This window comes from Nuphar pumila, chromosome 2, assembly GCF_984573655.1.
Source record: "Nuphar pumila chromosome 2, dmNupPumi1.hap1.1, whole genome shotgun sequence".
Lineage (NCBI taxonomy): Eukaryota > Viridiplantae > Streptophyta > Magnoliopsida > Nymphaeales > Nymphaeaceae > Nuphar > Nuphar pumila.
The window spans coordinates 87,975,530-88,000,804 of NC_143250.1; the positions used below are offsets into that span (position 1 = coordinate 87,975,530).

General features: G+C 38.6%; 2 protein-coding genes across 2 annotated transcripts in view; one reads left to right on the forward strand and one right to left on the reverse strand.

Moving 5' to 3' along the window:
* TAF2 (TBP-associated factor 2) overlaps window positions 1-7,847 on the forward strand; it is a 62,563-nt gene extending 54,716 nt beyond the window's left edge. Inside the window, exons 21-25 of the mRNA XM_089996103.1 lie at window positions 5,347-5,405; window positions 5,504-5,594; window positions 5,672-5,834; window positions 5,907-6,090; window positions 6,634-7,847. Of these exons, the coding sequence (XP_089852229.1) occupies window positions 5,347-5,405; window positions 5,504-5,594; window positions 5,672-5,834; window positions 5,907-6,090; window positions 6,634-7,681 (1,545 nt within the window). The 3' untranslated portion in view covers window positions 7,682-7,847. The remainder of the gene's footprint in view (window positions 1-5,346; window positions 5,406-5,503; window positions 5,595-5,671; window positions 5,835-5,906; window positions 6,091-6,633) is intronic.
* A 577-nt stretch (window positions 7,848-8,424) lies between these two features.
* LOC149845976 (dynamin-related protein 4C-like) lies at window positions 8,425-10,425 on the reverse strand. The gene has a single exon (XM_089990005.1). It carries the CDS (start codon window positions 10,423-10,425, stop codon window positions 8,425-8,427), a length of 2,001 nt encoding a protein of 666 aa, XP_089846131.1.
* Between the last annotated feature and the right edge of the window lie 14,850 nt (window positions 10,426-25,275).

The following is a 25,275-nucleotide window of genomic DNA, read 5'->3' on the forward strand; positions in this document are numbered from 1 at the left end:
AGAAACACACCATCAAACTTAACATATTTCTTGCAATCTTCTTTTTTTCTTTTCTCTTTATTTATTCTTTCCATACTCTTTCTTTTCTTGGAACAATTTTCGAAAAGTAGTTACGGTTGTTTCCTTCAAATTTGATGAGAAAAGCTATAACATGTGGCCCACCGCTATGAAATGAATTTTGGTGGGCAAAGATATGTGAGATTATGTTGATGGCTTCATATCGGAACCTCAATCTATTCTTAAAAAAACCATTTGTGGGGAAGATGATGTTACAAAAGAGGAGCCTCTTAAAGACAAAGTGAGGTAAACGACTCTTAGATTACAAAAAGGCCATTAAGGCATGAGATGTGGAACATGCCAAGGTTTTATTCCTATTTACGAGGGGTATGTGTGAAGAACCTTGTGAGAATATATTGGAATTTGAGAAGGCCGATGAAGCATGAGTTTATATCAAACAAACCTATACCCAACATGATGGTAACCATAAATAGGAATTACAAGATAAGATTCACAATTGTAAGCAAGGTGATAGAAGTGTTAGAGAGTACTATGGTACTCTCAAAATTGAGACCAAATGGCTAAAATCTATTTGGGATACCCTTGATGATGCTTGCCGTAGGAAAAATCAAATCCTTGGTGAACATTTTTTTTAATTCATGAGAGGGCTTAGGCTCGAATTTGAACATGTCCGTGTTTCTATCATCCATCAGAACAAAAATCAATAGGAGATTCCACCTTTATGTGAGATTTTAGCCTAGGTTTGTATGGAAGAAACATGGCTAAAATCCATGACCGAATCTAGGGAGAGCAAAGACAATATATTGGTGCTTTCTAGACTTGATGCCAATTCTCATTCCGATAAGCCTCCTCACTCTACAAGAATAATTTTTGGAATTCAAGGAGCAATGATAGATGATATGATACAAAAGAAAAAATTACTTGTCATAATTATGGAGAACCAAATCGCATCAAACCTTTTTTCCCTGAATTAAAAAAGGATGAGGAAAAATTACTTGTCTAACTCTGGTTACCAAGGCATGTCATTGTCTCAACTTGCATAAGCTCTACAAATGATATTCAAATGCTCTTTCCTTAACTGGTGCCACAATCTTCTCTTCCTCACTTATCGATAAGATTCCTTAGCTCCTAGATTTTGGTGCCTCATTCTATATAACCCTTTGTAGGACTATACTCTTCAATTGTATTTTTAATTCAAGTAGATCTAATGTTTTTACTGTGGATGGATCCTCTTTTGAAATTAAAGGAATTGGAAAGTTTTCAAATTCATTAAATTGTTTTATTTCAAAAATCAGAATTGTTCTAAAACTTAACTTAAATCTTCTTCCCGTTTCTCAAATAATCGACTGTGGTTGTAAGGTCTCCTTCACATCAGACCATTGTTTTATTCAGGATCTCCAGTTCGACAAGTAGATCGGGGAATGATATAGAGAGGGAGATCTCTATTACATTAATCAGTTAATCATTCCCAAAGTTTTTTTTTGCTTCAATGTACCAAAAATGAATATTTTTCTATGGCATCAATGACTATGCCATGCTAGCATTTCTAAATTGTTTAATGTATTTCATTTCAGAAAATTTTGTAATAAAAAATCCAATGTCATGACTGCATTCTTGGGAAAATGAAAGTCATTCCCTATCACGAGAGAACTTTTGTTGCCTCCAAACCGCTTGAATTAATTCACTCGAATGTTTGGGTCCTGCTCCTATTGTCTCTAAAGGAGGATTTACTTATTATGTGATATTTGTGGATGATTATTTACCTTTTAATTGAATATTCTTTGGCACAAATATGAAGTTTTTGAAATTTTCAAAACATTTCACAACCTTGTCAATAATCTTCTTAAATCCAATATTTGTATATTTTGGTCTGATTCAGGAGAGTATATGTCAAAAGATTTTTTAAATTATTTGGAGAATCATGACATTTTACATCAAGGATCTTATGCAAACACGCCTCAACAAAATGGTTTACCCGAAAGAAAACATAGGCATATAGTGGAAACCACTAGAACCCTACTTATATCTAAAAATGTTCCAAAACACTTTTGGGCTAAAGTTGCACTCACTTCAGTTTTTCTCTTAAACAAACTTTTTTCAACAAAGCTTCAAAATATTTCTCCTTATGAGAAACTTTATAAAACTACCCCTGACTATTTGAGACTAAGGACCTTTGGGTGTAAATGTTTTGTCCTTATAAATAAAAATAACAAACTTTCATCAAAAGCCATTCCTTGTATTTTTCTTATTTACGGAGAAACTAAAGAAATATTTAGATATGGCTTTGAAAATGATAAACTCTATATATTAAGGAATGTTACCTTTATAAATCAAGAAAGTTTCTTTGGTTTAGATGTGCCTATTAAAGAAAATAATGATTACTCTTTTCTTGAATTACATCCTAAAAGTAATAGTGATATATTAAACAACAATGATGTTAATGATGAACCTTAATTCAACATCCAGTATGGCGAGTCTATTGACATTATTGGTGAACCTGCAGTTATCCAATATGAAAGAAGAACTGGTGATAAACATCCAAATGCCTTAGAACAATATTCTAGCATAGAACCAAACACTCTCAGGAAATCAACTAGAACACATAGGCTTCTAGATAGATTTGTATCCATAAAAGCTTTGCCCCCTCAATATAGGGCTCTAGCCAAAATATTTTCTTACTCTGAACCCTCTTCGTATAATCAAACCAAAAATTGTCTTGAATTAATAAGTGCTATGAATGATGAAATACAAGCTTTAAAAAAAATCAAAGACTTGAGATATAAAGGAGTTTTTCTCATGAAAAGAAGACAATAGGTTGTAGATGGGTGTTTAAAATTAAAACTAAGAGTGATGAAACTTTAGAGAGACATAAGACTAGCTTAGTGGAAAAGGGTTACTCTCAGGATTATGTAATAGATTATGATAAAACTTTTGCCCCAGTAGCTAGGATGACTTCCGTTAGAACTCTTATAGTTGTAGTTGCCATTAGATGTTGGCTCATTTATCAAATGAATGTTAAGAATGACTTCCTTAATGGTGAATTGAAGAAAGCAGTTTATATGGACCCACCACCTGGATTTGAGGTTTCTGATGGAAAGACACTTCACTTAAGAAAAACCCTTTATGGTTTGAAACATGTGCCTAAACCTTGGTATGATCGTTTTAGTTTTGTTATGGTTAAACTTGACTGCACTTCCTGTTATACTGACACTGTTATGTTTATTAAGGGATCTGGTGCAAGTATTGTTATCTTCATTCTTTATGTTGATGACATGATCATCACTTGAATAGACAAACATGGAGTTGGTTTTATTAATGCTTTGAAATGACTGATTTACGCTTTTTTAAATATTTTTTAAGGATTGAGGTTGCATATTCTGCTCATGGCTATTTTTTAACTCAATTCATGTTTGGTTCTGACATCATAGACATGTCTGACATTACTGATGAGAAAAAGGTGGACACTCTTGAAGTAATAAATGCAAAAGTAAAGATAGATGATGGCACACCACTGGATGATCCTTCTCCTTACTGCCAAATGATTGGGACCTTCACATACCTGACCATTACCAGACCTAATATTTTACATGCAGTCCATACTATCAGTCAATTCCAACACTCCCTTATTGTGCACATGAGTGCTATTATGCGTATCATTAGATATTTATAGAATTTTGTTTCTAAAGGGATTGTTTTGTCTTCCTCCTCTCTACTCGAATTAATTGCTTATATTGACTTTGACTGGGGAGGAGATCCTAATGATAAATGCCCAACTACTGATTTTTATGTATTTGTAGCTTACTCATTGGTGCCTTGAAAATGCAAGAAGCATCAAAAGGTGTCATTGTCATCCACCAAAGTTGAGTATCGTGCTATGACCATTGAAATTGTGTGGTTGAGAAGATTATTAGAAGACATGGGGATGAATATGTACTCACCCTTAAAGTTACGTTGTGACAATAAAAGTGCCATCTATATAGTCGACAATCTCATGTTTCATCAGCGCACCAAACATATTGAAATTGACTGCCACTATGTTCGTGATGAGTATCTGAAGAAGACCATCATCATGCCTTATGTAGCATTGGAATCTCAGTTGGCTGAATTTACGAAAGCTCTTCTTTCTCCTTGGTTTTAGTTTTTGCTTGACAAACTTTCGGTGATTACACTCTAAGTTTGAGGGGAAATGTTAAGGTATATATATATATATATATATATATATATATATATATATATATATATATATATATATATATATATATATATTGATGTAATAAGTAAAAGCCATTAGGGACATTTTAGTTATTTCTTCTTATGTAATTAGTTGTGTCCATTTGGGGCATTTTAGATTTTTATTATTTTTGTAATTTTTTCTTTTTATCATGGGCATTATAGTCCTTATAATGCTCTTGAAGTAGAGCTGTTGGGAGCTATATTTCTAGCTGTCAGGAGCACGTAGCAATGACTCTTTTTGCTTCCTTTTGTGTATAAATAAGGGGTGTAACCCTTCCTGTATGTTAAGCTTGTTCTCATGCATTCCCTTAATAAAATCCTATGTTTTTTATGTTCTTGTGTTGACCCATAGGAGGTCCTTGTGGCATTTGCTATTGTGTTCTTGTATGCCCATAAGAGGCACTCCCTTGTATTACTTTGCCCATTTCATTACAATTGATGGCTGTCGATCTTTTTCTACGTACTTTCTTTTTTCTTGTGCATTAGTTTATACCAAAGCCACAAATCTCATTCTTGGGAAAATCTCACGATATTTTAAACATTTTGGTTTTTCTTGGAAAAATCTGAGGAAAAAGTTGGCATGTATTAGATTTATAAAATATATAAGAATATGAATACAAATGTAAATAATATAAAAAAACCAAAAAACTGTTTTATTGTGATAATATCACGATAAAAATGCAATATCTTCAAAACAAGTGATATTTTGAAAATATCACATTTTCTCTCGGCATTATATTGGCCTTTGAATAGCGCACGATAAAATCATGATATTTTAAAAAGTATATTGATATTTGTAACTATGGTTTATAGCTATGTAAAGAGCACTTCCTCTTTCAATTGTGCTCGGCTAGATCACTGCATTCATGCATATAGATTGTTGTTGGCAATGTCTTTTAAATGACTTCATTGGCTTTCTCTTTTAGTTAAGGTTGCAAATGATGATTGTGGGTAAAAGGTGGCTGCTGCATCATGGGTGCACTTTTTCTTATACTTTCTATTTTTATCGTGTTTTTTGATGTACCTGAGCCTTTTTTTCTTTTACCTTGGTGTGGTGGTCTGAGTATGCTTAGATTTTTTCTTTATCTTTTTTAGAGTATTCTGAGTTTTTTATCACTTCTCAAGCGGATTGATCGCCTCTTGCAGTTTGACAGGTATTCATTTAGAAGTACATATTGATGTTGGACTTGTTTCTACCCCTTAGTTGTCTAGAGTCCATTGGAGTGATGTTAGGCTCCACTTTTCATGGCAGGTTGATGCCAAGCTATAATGGGATTTTGACACTCAACTGCATCCGAACGCTCACTCAAATTGCTCTGAAGCTTTCTCTCTCCGTGCCTCTTGTAAGTCAATTTCCATAACTTCTGCACCATCTGCTGTAGTATTCTGGTACTAAACTGCTTCTTCCTCCCACTTCAAGGATCGTGTGCTTGAACTCATAAAGCCATTCCAGAATGTAGCTTTATGGCAAATTCGAATGGAAGCAATCAGATCTCTCCTGGATCTGGAGTTTCATGGAAAAGGCCTTGATGAAGCATTGATTTTGTTCATGCAATTCATAGACAAAGAGCCATCTCTAAGAGGTACTTGGTGAATCCCTTGTTTAAGCCTGGGTTATTTCCCATTCTATTTGATTAACTTGATTTGTACCACAGGGCAAGTTAAGCTGGCAAGGCATGCCTTGCGTATGTGTCAGTCAATGTGTGGATTTGGATCCTGTGACACTGTAAAGAGCTCCACACTTATTGGACTATTACGCCTTCTTGGGAGTGTAAAAGCCTTCAACAATGTCTTCCTTCGACATCAATTGTTCTGCATACTACACACCCTCGCAGGAAGGTGGGCATAAACATGCTTGATTGAAATTGTTATGCTGATTAAAAATTATCAACAAAAATAAAATTTATAAAGTTAACGGAACTAATCACTAATCCTAAAAAAATGATTTAGCTGGCTGGAGTTTTTTGATAATCAAACCATCTTTGGTGTTTAGAACATTCTACCTTTTAAAATTCGTACCCTGCAGCTTTGATTTTGAAACGTATGTTGGTTTCTCCTTTTTCTATTTTTGCTTCTCATTTTCTAGTTTTCACAAGTTCATACTATAATTTGATGAGTAAAGAGAGCCATGCTTGCACTTGTTTGACTTAGATCTACTTATCTTTTGAAAATACGTAGTTTGGTTTTTGTTTTCCCTATTGTGGTTATCTGATTTCCCGGACTCCTTGGTATTTGGTACTTTGTTGTGCTGTTTCAAAGCCACAGTCCCTTCTCTAAGTCTCCAAGTCATTTTGATAAGATGAGGAACCTCCAAATAGTGTTTCTTGAGCTTTTGTAACTTAAAGAGGCATCGCAGATTCTGACCACTCTTTCTACTTTCAGGCCGCCTACACTTTATGGTGTCCCCAAGGTTACCGTGCACCCTATGCTGGATCCCGAAACTTGCAGCCATCACCCTATGCTGGATCCAGAAACTTGCAGCGAACCAAAGATTAAACCATCTATGCTCAAGCTAAAAATTTCAAAGCCACAAGAACTGCCACCTACCGACTTGACCATAATCTCATCTGATGCCTGTCCTGCGGAGGCAGGCAAGGAAGCAGATGCCGTATCTAATGGGACTGAGCGCAAATTGCCTGTGGTTAAAATCCGGGTCAAACAGAATTCTCTACTTCCTAGATCTGACACGGAGAATTTGATAGAAAACTCTCAAGGTGGACCTGTTGAAATAGACTTGGCGGGCAGCAGCTCAGCATCAGTAGATGCCCCTGTCAGGGTCATGAGTGAACCTGTCAGCATAAGCAATCAAAATGTCGAAGAGGTAAACTCTTCCCACGATCATGGATCCCGGATGACCGCGAGTGTTGGAAGTGCTAAGTTTGTAAAAGAGGAAGAAGAGATGGGAAAGGAGTTGCAATGCACAGCAGATTCGAAAAGAGGAGCATTAGAGGACCGATCATCACCTAGTATGAAGACTGATGATATTGAAAGAGAATCCGAGCGATATGTGAGCATTAAGGCGCTGTCTGTTCAGGTGAACGATCCCAGCAGAAGTTCTGATATGCATGATAACTCTCAGATGTTTTCTTCACAACTGAAATCGGAGTTGAAGGTGAAGAAGAAAGAGAAGGATGGAAAACGGAAACGTGATGATCCAGTGTATTTGGAGCGGAAACGTTTGAAAAAGGAGAAAAAACGAAGTGAGAAAGATAAGGCAAAGTTGGCTAGCAAAGAGGTGAATGTTGGGACAAATGTTTCATCTGCTGATGCAAAAGTTTCATATGCAGAACTGCAAAACGTGAATCCTGCAGTTGAACACAAACTGGTAAAGGGTGGTGAAGCTAAAGTCGAGGTTTCTGAAGGCGGTGGTTCTTTGCCGAAAATCAGACTCAAATTCAAGGGTCGAAGTATAATTGGTCAGTCGCAGTGAGAGCTTTGTATAATTAAGCTCTTAGATTTAGAGGTACTTTAGCCAGCGATTTTTTGTACCTTGCTTGATTTTTGTCATCAAGCAAAGAAATCACATCTAGCTGAGCTTGTGTATCATCCCGGAATTATGGTATATTCATGAATGAAAAAAGAACGTTTTCTTTTCTTCCTTGTGCTCGTAACTGCGCGGTATCAGCAAATTGATGTAAATCAGTGTACTGTAGTTAACTTGTTAGTATAATTTCGAAGATTTACACCACCTTTCCTTGGACGGCTGGTTGAACCAATGTTTGAATGATGGCCAAAGTTTTGAGGGAATCCCGAGTATTTTTTGTTTTAACCAAGTAATCATTCGTGGCTGGATTGGTGTATGTCGAATAGTAATGACAGCAGCCTAGTGATTTAGGGTGATATTAGGGTCCTCAAGCAGCCCTTGTTAATCTAGATCCACAACGATGCCATTTAAAAGATATGTGGAATATATGGGATTCTGGTAGATTCATTCTCCATCAGCTTGCTTGACACTGTTTAATTCCATTAATGAGGAATTAAACAATGGCATTGATGCTATTGGATAAATATCATGACGAAGGAAATTTAGTTGCTTATGAAAAACAGACAATCAGAATATAAATATATCTATATGACATAGCCTAAGCCATATGGGCTACAATATATATTGACCAAACAGAGACTGACACAGGGCACACACGATGGGAAACCAACTAGAAACAACCACACAAGTTACTCTAAATCCTCCAACTTGGTGTGGGCAGCAATCTGATCCATTATGGATGACAGTGCATCCTTAGCCTCCCGCAGCAACTGAATGCTGTTGTTGAGCTGCTTCCGCTTGTTCACGGTCGACGCCGACTCCTCCAGCATCCTCTCGATCCCTCCCAAGTGAGACCCAACCAAGTCCTCGATAATCCCTGCATCAAGCTCCTCATTCACAAGGTTCTGCAGCGCAAATATGAGGTGCAGCGCCACATTATCCACCAACCTCATCACAACAATCTTCCAATAGGCCACCACCCTCATCTTCATATCAAACGCCTGCTCTACAATCAGAGAAGGGTGTTTCCTCAGGTGTCCCACATCAACCTCTCCATATCCCTCGATCTTCATCTTCTCCCCTTTATCAAAATCCTTCAACACTTCCACGAACTGATTTTGGTGGCCGATCAAGCTCGACCATGTACTCCTGTACTCAGGATTGCAAGTATAATCCGTGATCTTCTCTGTGTCGACAATCTCCTTTACTCTGACCAGCGACAGAGCCCTCATCTTGGTAATGACGTTTAGAGCTGCCCTTTTCACAGAGAGCTGAAGCTGAGGGTAAGATTTGGAATGCATCACGAACACACGCAGAACCACTTCCTCTAGATAGCTCCACACCTTGTTGATGAACTCCACGGGCGAATGGGAAACACGCCTAACTTTCTCATGCAACAAGGTTAGGAAAGCAACTCGAGGCAGGAAATTGGGGAGCCAAATTCCTTGCGACTCCTCTAGGACACGCATCTCTTCCACCAGGAACTTTGATGGCAGCAGACCCTGGTCTGGGTACTTTGTCTGCAGCTCATTCGCGTAGCAATCGAGCATGTCGGCCAACCGGCCGGTGCAGTGCATGGACTCATCGTCCGGGAACTCTTCATACTCTCCTCTCAAGAGTATCTTCCTCAGTGACTCCTTTGAGGCACCAACAATCCTCATGAACGCTGCCATTGCCTCGGAGACGGTCGTCAGGCACTTGGGGAGCTCGCTTATCTCCGCCATGTTGAGGTTGAGTTTTTCGTTCACCTTCGTGACGATGTCCGGCAAGCATTTTGCGAGTATGGAAGCTTGAATCTGCGTCAGCTTTTGAGCTAAAATGGGAACACCGACGATCGATTTATCGATCTTCGACAGCAGGGGATGGCTCCTGAACAGTTCGGCTTCCTTGCTCCTGGCTTCTGCGTACGACTCGTCGTTTCCGACTCGGTTTCTCACACAAACGTAACCGAGTCCGATGTTAACGTCGTCTGCTGTTACCTTCTCCAGCAGACCTTCGGGAGCCTTGTCGACCTTGGTGACGACGGCGAGCGTCCTCTCGCCGGTTTTGTCGACGCGCTGCGACATCCGAATCGACTCGCACGTCGGGAAGTCGACGGTAGCTGATAAAACGTTGAGGATTATGCTTTCTTTGGGGCTGATGTACTCCATGATCAGGCTTGCGATCTGCTCGTAGATGTCTTCGGGTTGGCCGTGCACAGGCACCCTGGTGATGCCGGGAAGGTCGACCATGGTGAGGTCCGGCATGCCTCTCTTCCTCACCACCAGAGTCAGGGGAGTGTTGGAGATGTTCTTCTCGTTCCCTGCTACCTCCTCGGTGGCATTAACGATGGCATCGGCTATCTCTTTCTCTGATGAAGCAACAGACTTTCCTTGGTACTCGAGGATCAGTTGGGGCTCATCTTGGTGGTGATTCTGCAACCTCATGATCAGAGGAACCCTGGTGCAGATGCCCTGTCCCCGGGGGAGGCTTATCCCGGCCAACGACTCGAGCACGCTCGATTTGCCGCTCGATTGGTCGCCGACGACGACGATGGTGGGGAGTTGGATCCCTTCCTTCATCACGTTGAGTCGCCGGAGACGGTCGACGGCGTCGAGGAGTGGCCGTATTCGTTTCTCGTAGGACAAAGCCAAGTGCCCCATTGATTCCGGTTTGGAGTCCTCTTCGGAATGAGCGGAAAACTTGGCCATGGTGCTGAGAGAGAGAGAGAATTTAGTGTGTTTAAGATGAAAAATGTCAGTCGATTAAACTTCACTGGTACAGAGCGCTTGCACTAAGTTACACGCTTATATAGGAGAGGAAGAGTGAGAAGATGACGAGGAAAAGCGGAAGAATTCCCAGTACTATGGATTGTCAATGTGCAGTACTAAATCTTTTGACAGCCTCATCACGGAATTACGATTCGTATTCAGATCTTCTCTTACGGTATCGTACCTGGAGCATATGATTCATAGTTCCGTGTCGTACGTAACGAGTGGAACCGGACTCGGGCTACAATTTTATTCTCCTCATTCTCCTTCGAGATCCTACTGATTTAAGCTGTTTTGATCAAATCTGACCCTATAGCTGGATTCAACATTGTTGATTTAATAAAAATCGACCTTTGGATTATACTCTCAAGAAGAAAATTATTATTTTTTAAATCACAAAATTTAGTGTTTTGTCGGCGGTTGATTTTTGAATTACCAAACAATCCTGCCTACAGATGATTCAAATGTTGATCTTCACTAAAATGGGCAATGTAGATCATATCTATGGAGTCCGATTTGATCAAAACAACCTGCACCAATGAAATCCCAAAGAAGGGTACGATGATAGGGATGGCTTTGGGGAATGAGTGAAAGCCACTCCGCAAAGCTAGGGTGAATTTACAAATTTGGAAGAGTTTAGTTGTTCTAGTCATACATACCAGTATGACGAGTGTGTTTCATATTTATGGTTGCTAAAAAACAAGCAGTTTGCTCAAAAATATCATTCATATTTATGTTCTACCCTAAAAGATAATTTTTAAAAAGAAAAATCATTTTTTTCTAACATTAGTGCAAGTTCAGCAGTGATAGTGGCATAGTAGAGGAAGTGAGCATCCTGTAAAGTTCTAAAAGCGTAAAAGAAGTGAATGCTTGTTTTGGCCACCCCAAACAGTCTCCTGACTTTGGCACCAGGTGCGAACCCATCAATAAAAGTATTTATGTGAGTAGCAGTTTTATGGATTAGATCCGATTTGAGCCCCAACCCATTTGCATTTCGACCAGAGCTCTACAGTATTTATGTGAATTTCCCTAGGTAGTCACACCGAGATAAAAACGACATGCACATGGTAACAAAGGCTGATAAATTAGGGTCCAATGTTTATGGACTCTAACTAGGACCTGACCAGCACAATCCAAGTCATACCAAGTTGGCGACATTCTTTTCCATTGTGGCTCAGCTTATTAAACCCACTAGGCCAGTCCTAGCCTGTTCTTATCAACTCAGACTCGTTCCTTGGTCCTGTTAGTAAGTGTGTAAAGTGTCTAATCCAGATCTGAAACTGAATTTTAAGCAATTGGATTTCAGTAAACATCCAGATCCAAATAAGATCCAATGAAGTAGAGTTGATTCCATATCCAAATTATATATGGGTAGCACTGGATCCTGAAAAAAGGCTGGAAACAAGTTTTTCTTTTCTTTTTTCTTTTTAACACATGCAGGCAGTACAGACAACTGGTTGAATTTGATTCGGATCTAAACACAGATCTCACGAAACCTAATCCAATTGCTAGGCATCACTTACACCTACCGTATGTGAAACGGTAACTTTGCAATGCTGATCAAGACAATGCCAATTAAAGACCTTTTCATCTCTATCTCGGTATCTCCTTTTCTTTGCTGACTTGCTAAGCACGTTTTCTTTAATTTGGTCTTTAGTCATAACTGGGAATGTAAATGGAACAGATTTTATCCTATATCCGACCAATGAGTCCTGCATGTGCAGCTTGCAGATATAAACGTCTCAAGTGTGCTCAAGACCGTGCACTTGCACCATACTTCCCCCAGGACAAGATGGAGCAGTTTCTCAAAGTCAGGAGACTGTTTGGGGTGGCCAACTTCATTGTGTCCCTGAATTGCCAAAGTATAATACCAGTTATCAACAAAGCCATGATATGGCGAGGTTCCTTGCTTAGGAAATGGGAACAGAATAAAAGAAAGTGGTATAGGAATTGAAAGTAATGAAAGTTGAGAATTCCTCGTCCTTCTCTTGGCTTTTGCTGCCACATTGGCCTGACTTTTATGCCTTTCCTCATCCTTAACGTACGATTGTAGCATTTTACACCTTTCTTGGTTTGTGTAGCTTGGGATGCAAACGTTTCGGATCCCCAACTGTCAAATAGAGAATTGGGATCGAAGACCATAAAGGACTTGGAATTGCTTTGTTAGGGTTGAAAGACGCCCCAACCATGAGCATAGACTGACATGTTTGTCGTGCAAATGAGGATGACCTGCTTGAGTATAGGGCTATACTGGATCCCATGAGCGATGAATGCTCAATGAATTAAATGAGCTGAAGACCATTGTATAAGTTACTTGAGGCACGTTGAGGTATGAGACTTAGCGTGCTAAATGTTGTGACGATGACTGGTTAAAACCAGAACAAAGTTAGGATGATGTGTTGGTATGTTGTTATTGGCAAATCCTTTATCAAAACTTAGGTAGTGGTAAGAAGATGTTGCATTCGACATGTGGGCCTGAATGTGTTTGCAAGTATTTCCACTTTGGACAAGACACCAGGGTAAATTGCTGTGGAAAACCATGAGGGATGAGTTGGTAAAAGCTTGAGAAGTTGCTATTCATTTGAGGAGTTGTTATGTCGTAGACCATGGAAGTGTACAATTGTGCCTTTGAAGGAGCAGACTCTTTAGTAGCATGTGTTGGTGGCCTCTTAACTGCCGATAGAGAGGACCATGTTGGGCAAGAGTTGCATGTCGTTAAAGCTAGAACTGCTTTTATAATACCTGCGAATTTTATTCATTTTAACTTTTAATTCGAGCAAAATTCAAGTTAAATTCATGCAAAATTCAAGAATTTAAGTTGAACTAGGACTCTAGTTAAGTCTGTTATGAGTCATAGATCTCGAAGGAGATCAGATTTAGTGATTTCAGTTGTGGGTTGGTTCAAAAAATACAATTTTTAAAATTGATCGACCTCCATTTTTGGTTTTTCAACATGGATAAGGTTCAAATTTTGGTTGTTTAAAATTGACAAGGCTATGCTTTGAACTCAAACTAGTTTTTTATGAGACCCACAGGGTCACGCCCAACCCAGTGGAATACCATGTACCTACGTGGTGGCCAATGACTTTTATAGATCTTGGATGAGTCATATTAAGATCCAAACCTTAATATTTAGATCCAATATTTATTTAAACTTTATTTATAGATATGGACATTTAATTTGAGTGTTGGATTTGAAATTAATGTTTGGTACCTAGATCCAATCCAACTTGGATTGAATTCGATCCAGAGTTTTAAGATCTGGATCATATAGATTGGACCTAAGAAGGGCGCCACTTAGGTGAGGCCCACTTTATCTTCTAGAGACCTCATGGAAGAGGTTCTCTAATTAAATCCTAAAGCATTCTAGAGAGGGTGGGATGCCCCCTAGTGGACCCCACATTTAATTAAAGATTAATGTTTTATTTCATGAAAACTCTTAAAAGACTTAGGGAGTTTTAAAGTCTTTTTTAAAAGAGTTTGATTGTAGTTGAAGGCTCAACTAGAGAGTCTTCTAGGTGGGATGTCCCACCTAGAGGTAGTTGGAGATAAAAAAGAAAAAAAGAAAAAAAATTAAGATCTTAAAATTAATAAAAGATAAAGAAAGAAAGTAGGCTAAATAATATGGACTCTTGAAAAAAAAATATCTAGAAGGGGATGCCCCCCATAGCCGACTGGAGAGTTTGATTTGGCTTAGGTGTCTAAACCTATTATAAGAAGAGGCTCACGCCCTCTCCCACCACTTTTTGTTTCACCTTGTGAGAAAAAGAGAAAAAAAAAACCCACCTCTTCTCCTCTTGTTTCCTTTCTCACATCTTCTTCTTCCTCCTAACCTTAGAGGTAGTCCAAACCTTTATTACAGACCTGCAACCACCTTGAAGAAAACTCAAATAATCTCGAAAGAAGGTGCGTGTAGAGGAAAAAACATTTTCAGTAGAAGATTTCTACTTACATGGTGTTAGATTTCAAGATGCATTGGCATACCCTCTTTTAGTCCAAAGCTTGGGTCTACATGTGGTTTATGCCTAGAACTGTCTATGGCTATTGGATCTACATAAAAAGATTTTGAAAATCCAAAACGATGTTTTGGTAGATCGATTTTAAGAAAAGCGATTTTTGGAAAAGGCAAAATTGATTTTTGTAGATTGATTTTTTTGTTTGATTTAGATTGTTGTGAGCATGTTAATGAATTATATCATGTTAGAAAAGAGAATATCAATATTATCATGTCTGCAATAATCTGAAATATCATGATTTAGTTTATTCATCATGTGATTAGTGTTAAATATGAATTAAAGACTAAATCTATGTTGTATTATGTTTTACCAATGAAATTTATGAATTTGTAATGGTGGGTTAGTATGAAAAATGGTTAAATTTGTAATTATTGTATTCATGTTATAACATTATCTATAGTGGTGAATCATGTTTTAATATCATGTTTAGCCTATGGTTTATGATTTCTTCAAGAGTTCTGATAACCCTATACCACTGTTTTCATTTGTGACCCGATCAGGTTTAAAAATAATTTAGTTTCTCCTAGAATATGGATAAAAAATAAATAAATACAAATACCATGATGTTCTATACATTTGGGGCTTGATTTTAGCATATTATTTTATTTGATTTGGGTCTGTCTTGAGTGAAAAATGCCTACTGTAATAGAAAATAGTTTTCTAGCTCTGGTTACAGGACTATTTTGACTTGTTAATTTAAAATTCTTGAAAACCTATTCAAAATAGATCAGATAAAATCATGAAAAATCTGTGATAGATCCAACATATAGTAAAATATATTATATAAATAATTTTATAAAAAATACTTACCAATAAATCTACAAAAAATCTCCAAGTTGGATTTTTTTTTATAAATTATAGAAACTGGTCTGTTGTTTTTCCAAAACATTATGCAATTACATAATTTTTATAATTTCTGTATAACTGATTTTTGAGATCTATTTCTTGAGTTATTTTTCAACATATTAAGGCATACTCAGTAAAAATATGTAAGTCAGATCTATTTTTCATGATTTTTGGTTGATTTTACAAAAATAGACAAAGCGGGATCTAAATTTACCTCACTTGTTTATTCATATGCCTAAGTCTTTTTTAATTGACAATTCATGTTAAGCAATACATGAAACATAAATTATAATATTTAATGGAGGTAAACTGATTATACAACAAGCCTAATGAGGCATGAAATTGGCAATGCTTAAATATAATTGTGCCTATGTAATTGCATGAAATTTGCATGTATGCATGAATTAATTCATGATATGCTTGTGTGATAGCATGATCTTAAAATGCATAAGTTGCATACATGAAGCGAATTGTAAATAAATGCTATGTTTGAATTATGTATGCATAAATATAAATTATTAGTCTATTGTGACTATATAAATGCATGGTGATTACATTACTTGTATAATTTTATGGTAGAGACTAATAAAAAACATGCATACGGTGCCATGAATATTATTATATATAAACCAAAAATATGCTTATATGTTTACATTGACATGCTTAATAAGAGAGTTAATTAAGAAATCAAAGTAAAATCAATTCTCTTGTAGCTTATTGAGAGAGTAAACATGATACTACTAGTGACTCTGTGGGGATATTGTTTTAGTACAAAAGGTTGCTTTGTCTCTTATCCACAGAGTTGTTAACAAGATGAACTATCATGACTTGTTCGCGGTTTGGTAGGTAAGACTCATGAGAAAAAATTGATATATTAGGTTGCAGGAGTTTGAGAACTCTCTCGAATTTATTTTTCTCTTATCTAAAGATAATATAAGTGTTGAGAGATTACGCATGTTAATAAAATATAATTGCTTGAATATATAAATCTAGGTCATACCTCTAAATTGAGAGAATTTGTGTTGTATCCATAGATATGTGATATTGGCAAGTGAAAACAGAATATGAAATGCATGTAGATAGAATATTGCATGCATTATTTAAGCAATAAAATGATAATTGAAGATAAGAACTTATACATGCATGAAGGACTCACATCACTGAAACGATAAGTTCACACATCTTGTATATGTTCATGCATTCTTGAAATGTGTTTGTGCATGTGCATGTGCATGTGCATGATTTGTTGCATTGTTGCAAATCTTAGCATGAATGATTGTGCACTAAGTTGTCTTGCTATTTTGTTATTTAGCATGATTTCATGTTTATTGTATGTTAAGATATGTATTGCATGATTGTTGTGTGAGGTTGTATTTAAATGCATTTTGATATTGTGCATTTATTGTAAGTATACTATTTTCTACCAGGCTTTCACGAGTCTGACCCATTGTATGGGGTTTCAGGTAAATTATAATATGCAATTGCGAAGTAGATGCAAAATGCTTGGGCGGCGTCGAGAGCCTACATTTTTCTTTCTTGGGGATAGTTTTGAAAAAATAATTATTGTTATCAAAATACTCTAATATGAATTTTAAATTACTGGGACTCAATTAAATCTTAATGATGTTCATATTTTAATTCACTTATATTGATTGATTGTACTGTAACCTGCTTAGAATGTTTAACCCAAAGAAAAATATTGTTTTCACTGTTTTTAAAAGAAAGAAAAAATTTAAAATTTTAGAGTTAAAATTTTGGGGTGTTACAGCCTTGGTTGGAGCCAAGAAGGTGCTTCGAGGTAAGAAGTGCCGCTTGTGTGCAGATGAGATGACTCGGTGGTGCAACAATACCTTTGAAGAAGCATGCTTTTTGATGGTATGTGTTGGTGGATGCTTAATTGTCGATAGAGAGGACCACATTGGGTTGGAAGTACCCTTGTTGAGCAAGAGGTACTCATTTGGAGCCCTTAGGTTTGGGCTTGTGCGCGATAGAAGGTCGCAAGGAGAAAGCATTAGATTGTTGTCGAAGTAGCTTGAAGTGCATTATGGTATGAGACTCGGCGTGTCGAAGAGTTGTGATGGCAGTAGGTTGTCGCTCGTGGTTGAGGGCAGCACGAGGTAAAGCTCAGTTGTCACTCATAGTGTTGAGTACAATGTGAAGCAGACTCTTCGGTTGTTGTTCATAGTGGCGTGCAGTGCGAGAAGGATTTGCTTGGTTGCGGCTTGAGATGGCTCTTGGGTCAAACTTGAAACACCCCAAGGAGCGAAGTGTAGGCGTACCCTCCATGGGTCACTGCCAAGTGGGTTTGAAAGAACCTGAAGCGGTCGTCTAAAGAAACATTTGATGAGGACTTGCATGGAAAGTTGAATTGAGAGAGACCTCTGAATTAGACTTCGTCTTAGCGACAAACAGTTTGTGGGCTGCAGGTATGCTGAGTAATTTGTGAAGTTGAGATGAGTGAGGTACTTAAAGTTGGAAGAAGGGGCATGCACAAGGGGAGCGTACACGCAAAGAGAGCTTCAATGTAGAGCAAATTTTCTAGAGTAAAGAAAAAGAGCCAGTTGAGTAGGGTGAAGAAAGGAAGACCAAAGTCAAGTGCAAAGAAATACTGACAAGTTAAAGTGAAGACTGTGTTCTTACCTACATCGATATTGTTGAGGATGATAATGGTTTGGCTGGAAGAAAATGTCTTGGAATGAGTCTTTAGAATGTGGCAAGTGCAGTATTGAGCTCTACTTAGTAGAAAATGCATTGAGTGTATAAACATATGGTATGCGTTGGGCTGATCGGTGACGTGTGGTAGTAGCATGACATAGATAGGCAATGGTATCATTGATGCAATGATATGCGGTGGCACATACATGGAGCATTGTTTGATTAAGTAGCATGCTAGCAAATCAAAAGATATTGTCTTTGGAAACTTGGTTAAAGACCTCTCGACATGGATGAGTACTATCCCACGGTACTATCCCATGTGTAGCGTTGGTCGCACCAGGGTAAGTGTGGATTAGAGCTAATTCTCCTAGGGATCACATTAAGTGGTTCCAATCGAGTATGGTGAGTCAGGGCTAGGCGAGTGAATGCCTAGGCGCTAGTGATCAATTTGAGTAATGTTATTTGCTATAACGTATCGACTATCAACTGGTCTTCGAATTGAAGGTCGAAAGACCTTTCCCTTTGGTGGACAAGGTTTTGTGAGGACGGTGTCCATGGGGTTGCTATACAATCTATGACACCTGAGACTAAGTCATCTGTATATGTTTTGCCTTCGGATGGCCATATCTATGAAACAGTTACTCAGAATGAAACTCGAGAGCAGTGTATGCAACGACAATGCGTAAGTAATGTGTTATATTCTCTATGACCCATGTCAAATGTTGGGTTGTTCGTAGTATTGTAGATGCATGGTTTGGCCTTGGTGGCAGCATGAACTTGTCTGCCGGAGTGACAATGCACGCTTGGCTCTTTTGTTGAAAGTGTTTGTCGGTTTAGGACGACGATACACGTAAATAACGATTTGATTATACGACATCATGGTTCAAGGATCCTCGGAATAGAGTCTTGAAAAAAGAAAGTATCTTCTGATGTGTGTATTTACACGTGTTCGAGGAAACACATATTGAGGCTAGATTCAGTTGCCTAGCAGAATTACGTAAGTCTGAGGCTTGCCAAGCGTGAAAAATTATTGTTTGCCTCACTTGGGCTATAACAAATGCAATTCCTATTCAAAATCCAATAAATTTGGATTGATAATTGAATTTTTTTTTCTTTCAAGCTTTTTGTGTTTTCTCTCAAATTAAGCAACACTTTTTTACTAGAATTTTAAAAAGATGGTTTGTTTTTATAGTGAAAAATAGGCTGAATTTTGGATGGGTCAACTTGGAATTTGAAGGACATGGATCAACCCCAAGTGGTCCAGGTCGGGTATGGAATGGGCCTTGAGAGTCCAGGACTCTGCTCTTGGTGAGTCAAGTCTAGGTAGGGCCTATGTCGCTGGATCAGATACAGGTCAGGTCTAGGTGTGGTCAGGTATGGTCAAGATGGTGAATCTAGGTCAGATGTAATTGGGTTTGGAATAGATTAAGTGGAACAAAAGTGAATCCGGTAAGACTGGGTCATAACCAAAGCATGTTCGGTTGGATGAGCTTGGGTTGTGTTGAAATGAGACTGAACCACACTGAGGAGTGAGGGCTGGGCCAGATGCTGATAGAGTCCTCTTGACCTAGACGCAGCAGTGAGTTTCCCATAATAAGATCTGACAACAATATGCTGCCATCTGTTTATCACAAATTAACCATGATTTTCTACAATTTTTTGTTTGAAAGGCAAGCTGACGTTAGGCAGAGCTCTGCCAGAACAGCAGAGCCTCATGTGGCAGAGAGATTTTCTACAATTGGTAGTAGTAGTACATTAAGGCAATCGGGAATTTAGGGTCCAACTTTGTCTAACTGTATAACCACTCAATTTTTGTTGAGGAAGAAGGTTGTCTTTGGAAAACCACACCCAAAATATTTCATGCCAAGAAAGTAGAACGTCGCATCTGCATTTACTACTAGTCATGGTTAGTTGTGTGCCTTAAAACCAGTGCTTGGCATGAGAGAGAGAGAGAGAATTTATCAGTCGTGGTGTTTGCTTCTTGTAACTTGTGCTTGATTGGTAAATACTAGCCGTAAGGACATTAACACTAATGGTTACTTAAACGGGTTTCATGAAAAATGGAAGAAAAATTAATTTTACATGATTTTTAGTTACTTTTATCTTGGGAAGAAACTTTTTAGAGGCTAGCAAAGAGAGGGGTGGAGATTTACCAAAGGAACCGACTGCCCAGTTGTCATTAATTTCTTGATTCCACGGGACTCCAATTTCAAGGATAAATTAATGATGAGAAATGTTATGACTATATACACTGGGGTGGCCACCACCCGGTTTGGAATCTCTGTGCTGGAATTGGCGTTTATGCATTTGGGATGGGAAGTAATGCCCTTTCTCCTTTGTATTTAGGCTAAATCATGAGTTTGGCAGCTGCCACTTCTTTGAATGCATAAACACCCATCCCAGCTACAGATTCTAGACAGGCTCTTGTGGTATAGTCTTGTAGAATCACTTCAAAGTTCAAAGGTGGTTACTCTCTCTCTCTCTCGTTAAGCTCAGGAGAGCTCAGATCATCTGGTACGGACGAATTATGAATGTCATCAAGTTGACAGTACGTCACAAGTTCAAAACCCATAGGTGGGAATTGGAGACCTCAAGGGTTTTACCAACTGGAGGCCAACCAGTGTGCAGTCGGTGAGAGAAAAAGGGCAACAAAAAAAAGTTTCAAGGTGGTTAATTACTCTCTCTCTCTCTCTCTCTCTCTCTCAAAGTAATCAATAAATGCATTAGAAAAGTTAATTGCTTTGACCGGTAATAAATTATGTCCATTTATGTTTTACGCCAGGCTGCAGTGTAGGGATGAAACTGGTGTCCAACCCAAATTGACCTGGCTCGACTCGGCCATGCCCAAGATGAACATTCAGCGCTGTGAATGGGTCAGCTATAGGACCCATCAGAGTGCACCCAAATCAACTCAAGTCAGCTAAGTCAGATCGGATACCCAATAAAAATTACAGTGCAAACCTGACCCACATGTTGCTCGGGCTGTGTTCAGGTTGACCCAAATGGCATTTTTTTTATACTTGGATATCTAGGTTCAAGTTGTGTCAGGTACCTGAGACAAACCCAACCCTTTAACAGTCCTACAACTCAATCAGAGTGATCCATTGAGCTATTTTAACCAATCTGGACAAGGTCTGGCTAGGCCTATGTCCGATTCAGATCAGGTATGGGCCCATTGGGCCCGAAATATCACCCTTAGAATGTGACGCACAGACTGAATGCTGAACCAACCCTACTACAGCATTTTATGAATTAAATTCGTTATTTAAGTAGAGAGAGAGGAAACACCTTCCACCAGTTCTGCTGGTAGAGGCTTCCAAAGCTTCACAACTCACAAGTTGGGCTTTCCAATTGATGCTAGGGGTGTCAGTGGGGTTTGGTTCCGATAAGGGTTCAATGAACCAGACCCCGACCATAACTGGTCAAATAATATTTTTTTACAAACCATACCCGGCTCCATATTAATATTAATTAGAAGGGTCTAACCCAGATTCTAATTGGACCTTCTTGTTTATCACCAAACCCTGACGTCATAGGGTATAATACGGGTCCGCTCCAGGTCAAACCCGACCCTTTGACACTCTTAACTGATGGAACTCTTGAGTTTTGCACCCAGGATCAGCTGGCATAAGTAATGTTTGACCGTGAGTCTACTATCTTCATCAGTACTCCCCAAATCAATGTCCTGCTAGTGCAACTGGCAAAAATTCACCGAAGCAAATCCAGTGTTGTAGGCAAAACTCTTATATAAGTGTTCTACTCAACTATGGGAGCCCCTATTAAAGAAGGGGCCCCAGTGTACTGACCCATCTTAAAAGGTAGAACACAAAACCACGGGGTTGACCTTACCTACCCATGGCAAGCTTCGGATGCATTTGAACATGCATGAAACAAGGTCAATAGTTGTGTAAAACCATCAAACGAGTTCATCGGGTGGGAAAGGTAAAAAAAAAACACAGAAAAAGATGGTTCCTCCAATTATGGAACTGCCTTCCTCCCTTATCGTCGCAGGAGGGTGAGGTTAAACCTCGCCCCCCACGATCGTTGGGTGGGGTAAGGTTTATCCTTACCCACCATGAGTGTCCCAGACCGAGCCTTCGAAATGGGGTGGGTGCAATGTAGAGCTCTACTAAGTGAAAAATGCATCGAGTGTAGGAATGTGCGGTATGCGTTGGCTTGATTGATGATGTACAATGATAGCACGACACGTGATAAGCAACAATATCATCGTTAGTGCATCGTTGTATGGTGGCACAGACGTGAAGCGTTGTTTGGTTAAGCAGTGCCAACGAATCAGATGATGTTGCCTTTGAAGATTTGGTCAAGGATCTCTCAGTTTGCAGGAGTTTTCTATGCATAGTGTTTGTACGCACGATGGTACGTGTGGGTTAGGGCTAATTCTTATAGGGATCACTTTAGGTGATTCCAACCGAGTATGGTGACTCAGGGCTAGGCTAGTGAATGCCTAGACACTCGTAAATGAGGTTGGGTGGTGCTTTTCGCTATGGTGTTCAATCATCAACTGGTCTTTGGACTGGGGGCCACAAGATCTTGTTCCTTCATTGGTGAGGTTTTGTTGTAGCGTGCGCATGGAGTCGCAATACACTCCATGGCACGTAAGGCTAAGGTAAGTTTGTGCTCTTTTCAGAAGTGATAACAGGTATGAGACGGCTATGCACTAAGCGACATGGACTAAATAAAATATGCATTTGAAGATGCGCTTGATCAGCTTTCGCTAGGCAGTACACGAGGGGTGCGCAGGGCCAATAAAGTAATTTAGCATATAGAAAAATGTTGGTGCGTGACCTTTGACTATTAGGCTGGCCAGACTAGGCAGTCTGGCGTGTCGTGGGTTTGCAAAATTTTTTATGCCCGTGACAAATTGGCATTAGAGCAAAAAGATTCATGGAGACCTTGTTGTTGATTGAATGTGACACTGAAGGAGAGTGATGGTTTATCCTGGTTACGTAATTTGCACAGCTGAAGTATTGTTGACTAAGTATAGAAGCAAGATGTTGGTAGGGTGATATGGGTCATCTTGTCGATGGTAAGCAGAAGTGTAAGATTGTTGTTCAGTTGGCTAAGAAAATGTGGATAAGCCAAAGATTCCTACCAGTTGTGTGTTAGGCGCGTAGGTGAAGCGTGACATTTGCCTTTTGCATGCAGAGAATGTACATTGGATTCTGCTTGATGGATTTGCACTTTTGGGTATAAGAAACTCAATTAAACTTCTATATTCTCTCCCCAAGATTGTAGGTTCGCAGAGTACCCATCTTGAGCATAATGCTCGTTGTCTTGAGTTGGTAGTTCCTCTGTGGATTATGTGCAGAAAAAGTTATTATTTGTAGCTCATCGGTTTGGATCTTGCTGAAACATTTTGCTGGCTCTGAATGAGAGTTGCAATGTGCTGGCTCCAGATGAGAGTTGTAGTATTGGGCTATGTTGCCCCTTGTGTGGACGAGCGCTTGAGAAGATGCTTTGAAGGACCACTTTGGGGTGATACGCAAGTAGGCATCCCCCACTTGAGGACTAGTTTGGACGGTTGAAAAATTGCAAGTTGGTGCCTTAAGAAAGTTGATATCCATGCGACATGTGTTGCTGGTCGTCCTTCTCTGCGAGGATCACGAAGGGCTTGGAATTTCCATTGCTAGGGTCAAAAGGCGCCTCAGTCATAAGCATGAAGATGGCAAGTTTGTCATGCGGGCAAAGATGACCTGCTTGTGTATGAGACTGCACTGGGTCTCATGAGCAAGGAATGCTTGATGCTGATAAAGTGGAAGGCTGATGTCTAAGTGATTGGAGGCACATTAAGCAATGAGACTTGGCATGTTAAAGGTTGCGTTGATGGTGGATGAAAACCCAAACAAGTTGAGTAGGGTGAAAAAAGTAGACCAAATATAAGTACAAAGGGAAACTGACATATCAACTAAGACTGTGTTCTTACCAGCACCGGCATTGTCGAGGACGTCAATGGTTTGGGTGGGGAATAATGTCCCGGATCGAGCCTTCAGAATGGGGCAACTGCAATGTGAAACTCTACTAAGTGAAAAATGCATCAAGTGTAGGAACGCGCAGTATGTGTTGGCTTGATCGGTGACCTGCAGTAATAGCATGGTGGTGTAAGTTTTATAAAAGATATTTTTAAAAGAATATTTTCTATAAAAATGTTTGTGTAAACCAAACACCAAATAATAAAAACTGACTCACACTAAGGGTAAGATCTGAGTCAAACTTAGGGAACATGACGAAATATAAGTATTCCAAACAATTTTCACATCTTCATTGCCTTAAAAATAAAATTAATGTGCAGCAACCAAACACGTAAACCCTATTAGAAAATGTCAAGCATAAGAGAAATTAATACAACCCAATTCATTGTGGCCTAAGGCCCTACTTTAACTAAAAATAAAAGAAAAAGAAGACGAAGACGCCTCTGCTCGGGAACCACAATCCGTATATGCGGGTATAGATATCTTAGTGTGTCCGCCTTAACATCAATCTTCCAGCCCATGGCAACCACCTGCATAAACACAAACAAGCAAACAGAACACAAACTACCACATGACTAGGTTAGTTAAAAATGAATAAATAAGAGCAATCAATATAAAATACAAGAATTAAAACTTTGAGACACAACTACCCAATGTGACCTGGTTGGGTTATGATCTAGAACAGAGTGTCCTCTGTTCCTAGACACGACACCACAAAAGAAATTCAAGAAACAAAATTGAATAAATGCAAAAATGATGATTTTGTCCTACACAATTTCAAGAAGTTTCTATCTGGATAGATTCTCGTAAATGAGACAAACAGACAAGTAAACAACGTTCAATCCTAATGAAAATTTGCAGATTTATTTATGACACACTCAGGAATCCGACGCATTTCACAGAATTGAAAAACTCTAAATGAATCACATAAAATGACTCATAAACAGAAAAAATACTAAAATGCTAAACAATGCATTAAAGGACAGACTGTGGGAAAACAATGCGACAGTCCATCACTTGAGATCAGAATCTGACAAAATTTTGCAAATTGAAAATAGATTTATCCAAGAATCCAACCCAATTTATGGATCTGAAAACTCCATATACACATAGAACAAAATCAGTAAAGTAAAAAAAATTCAAGAATTCAAACTAACATCCAGCACAATTCAACACATGCTTGCGTTGTTTATTTTCTAAGAAAAATAGATTCTAACTAATAAAATAAATAGCATGCAAATATACTAATTTATTAAATAATCAGATAAAATAAAATAAAGAAA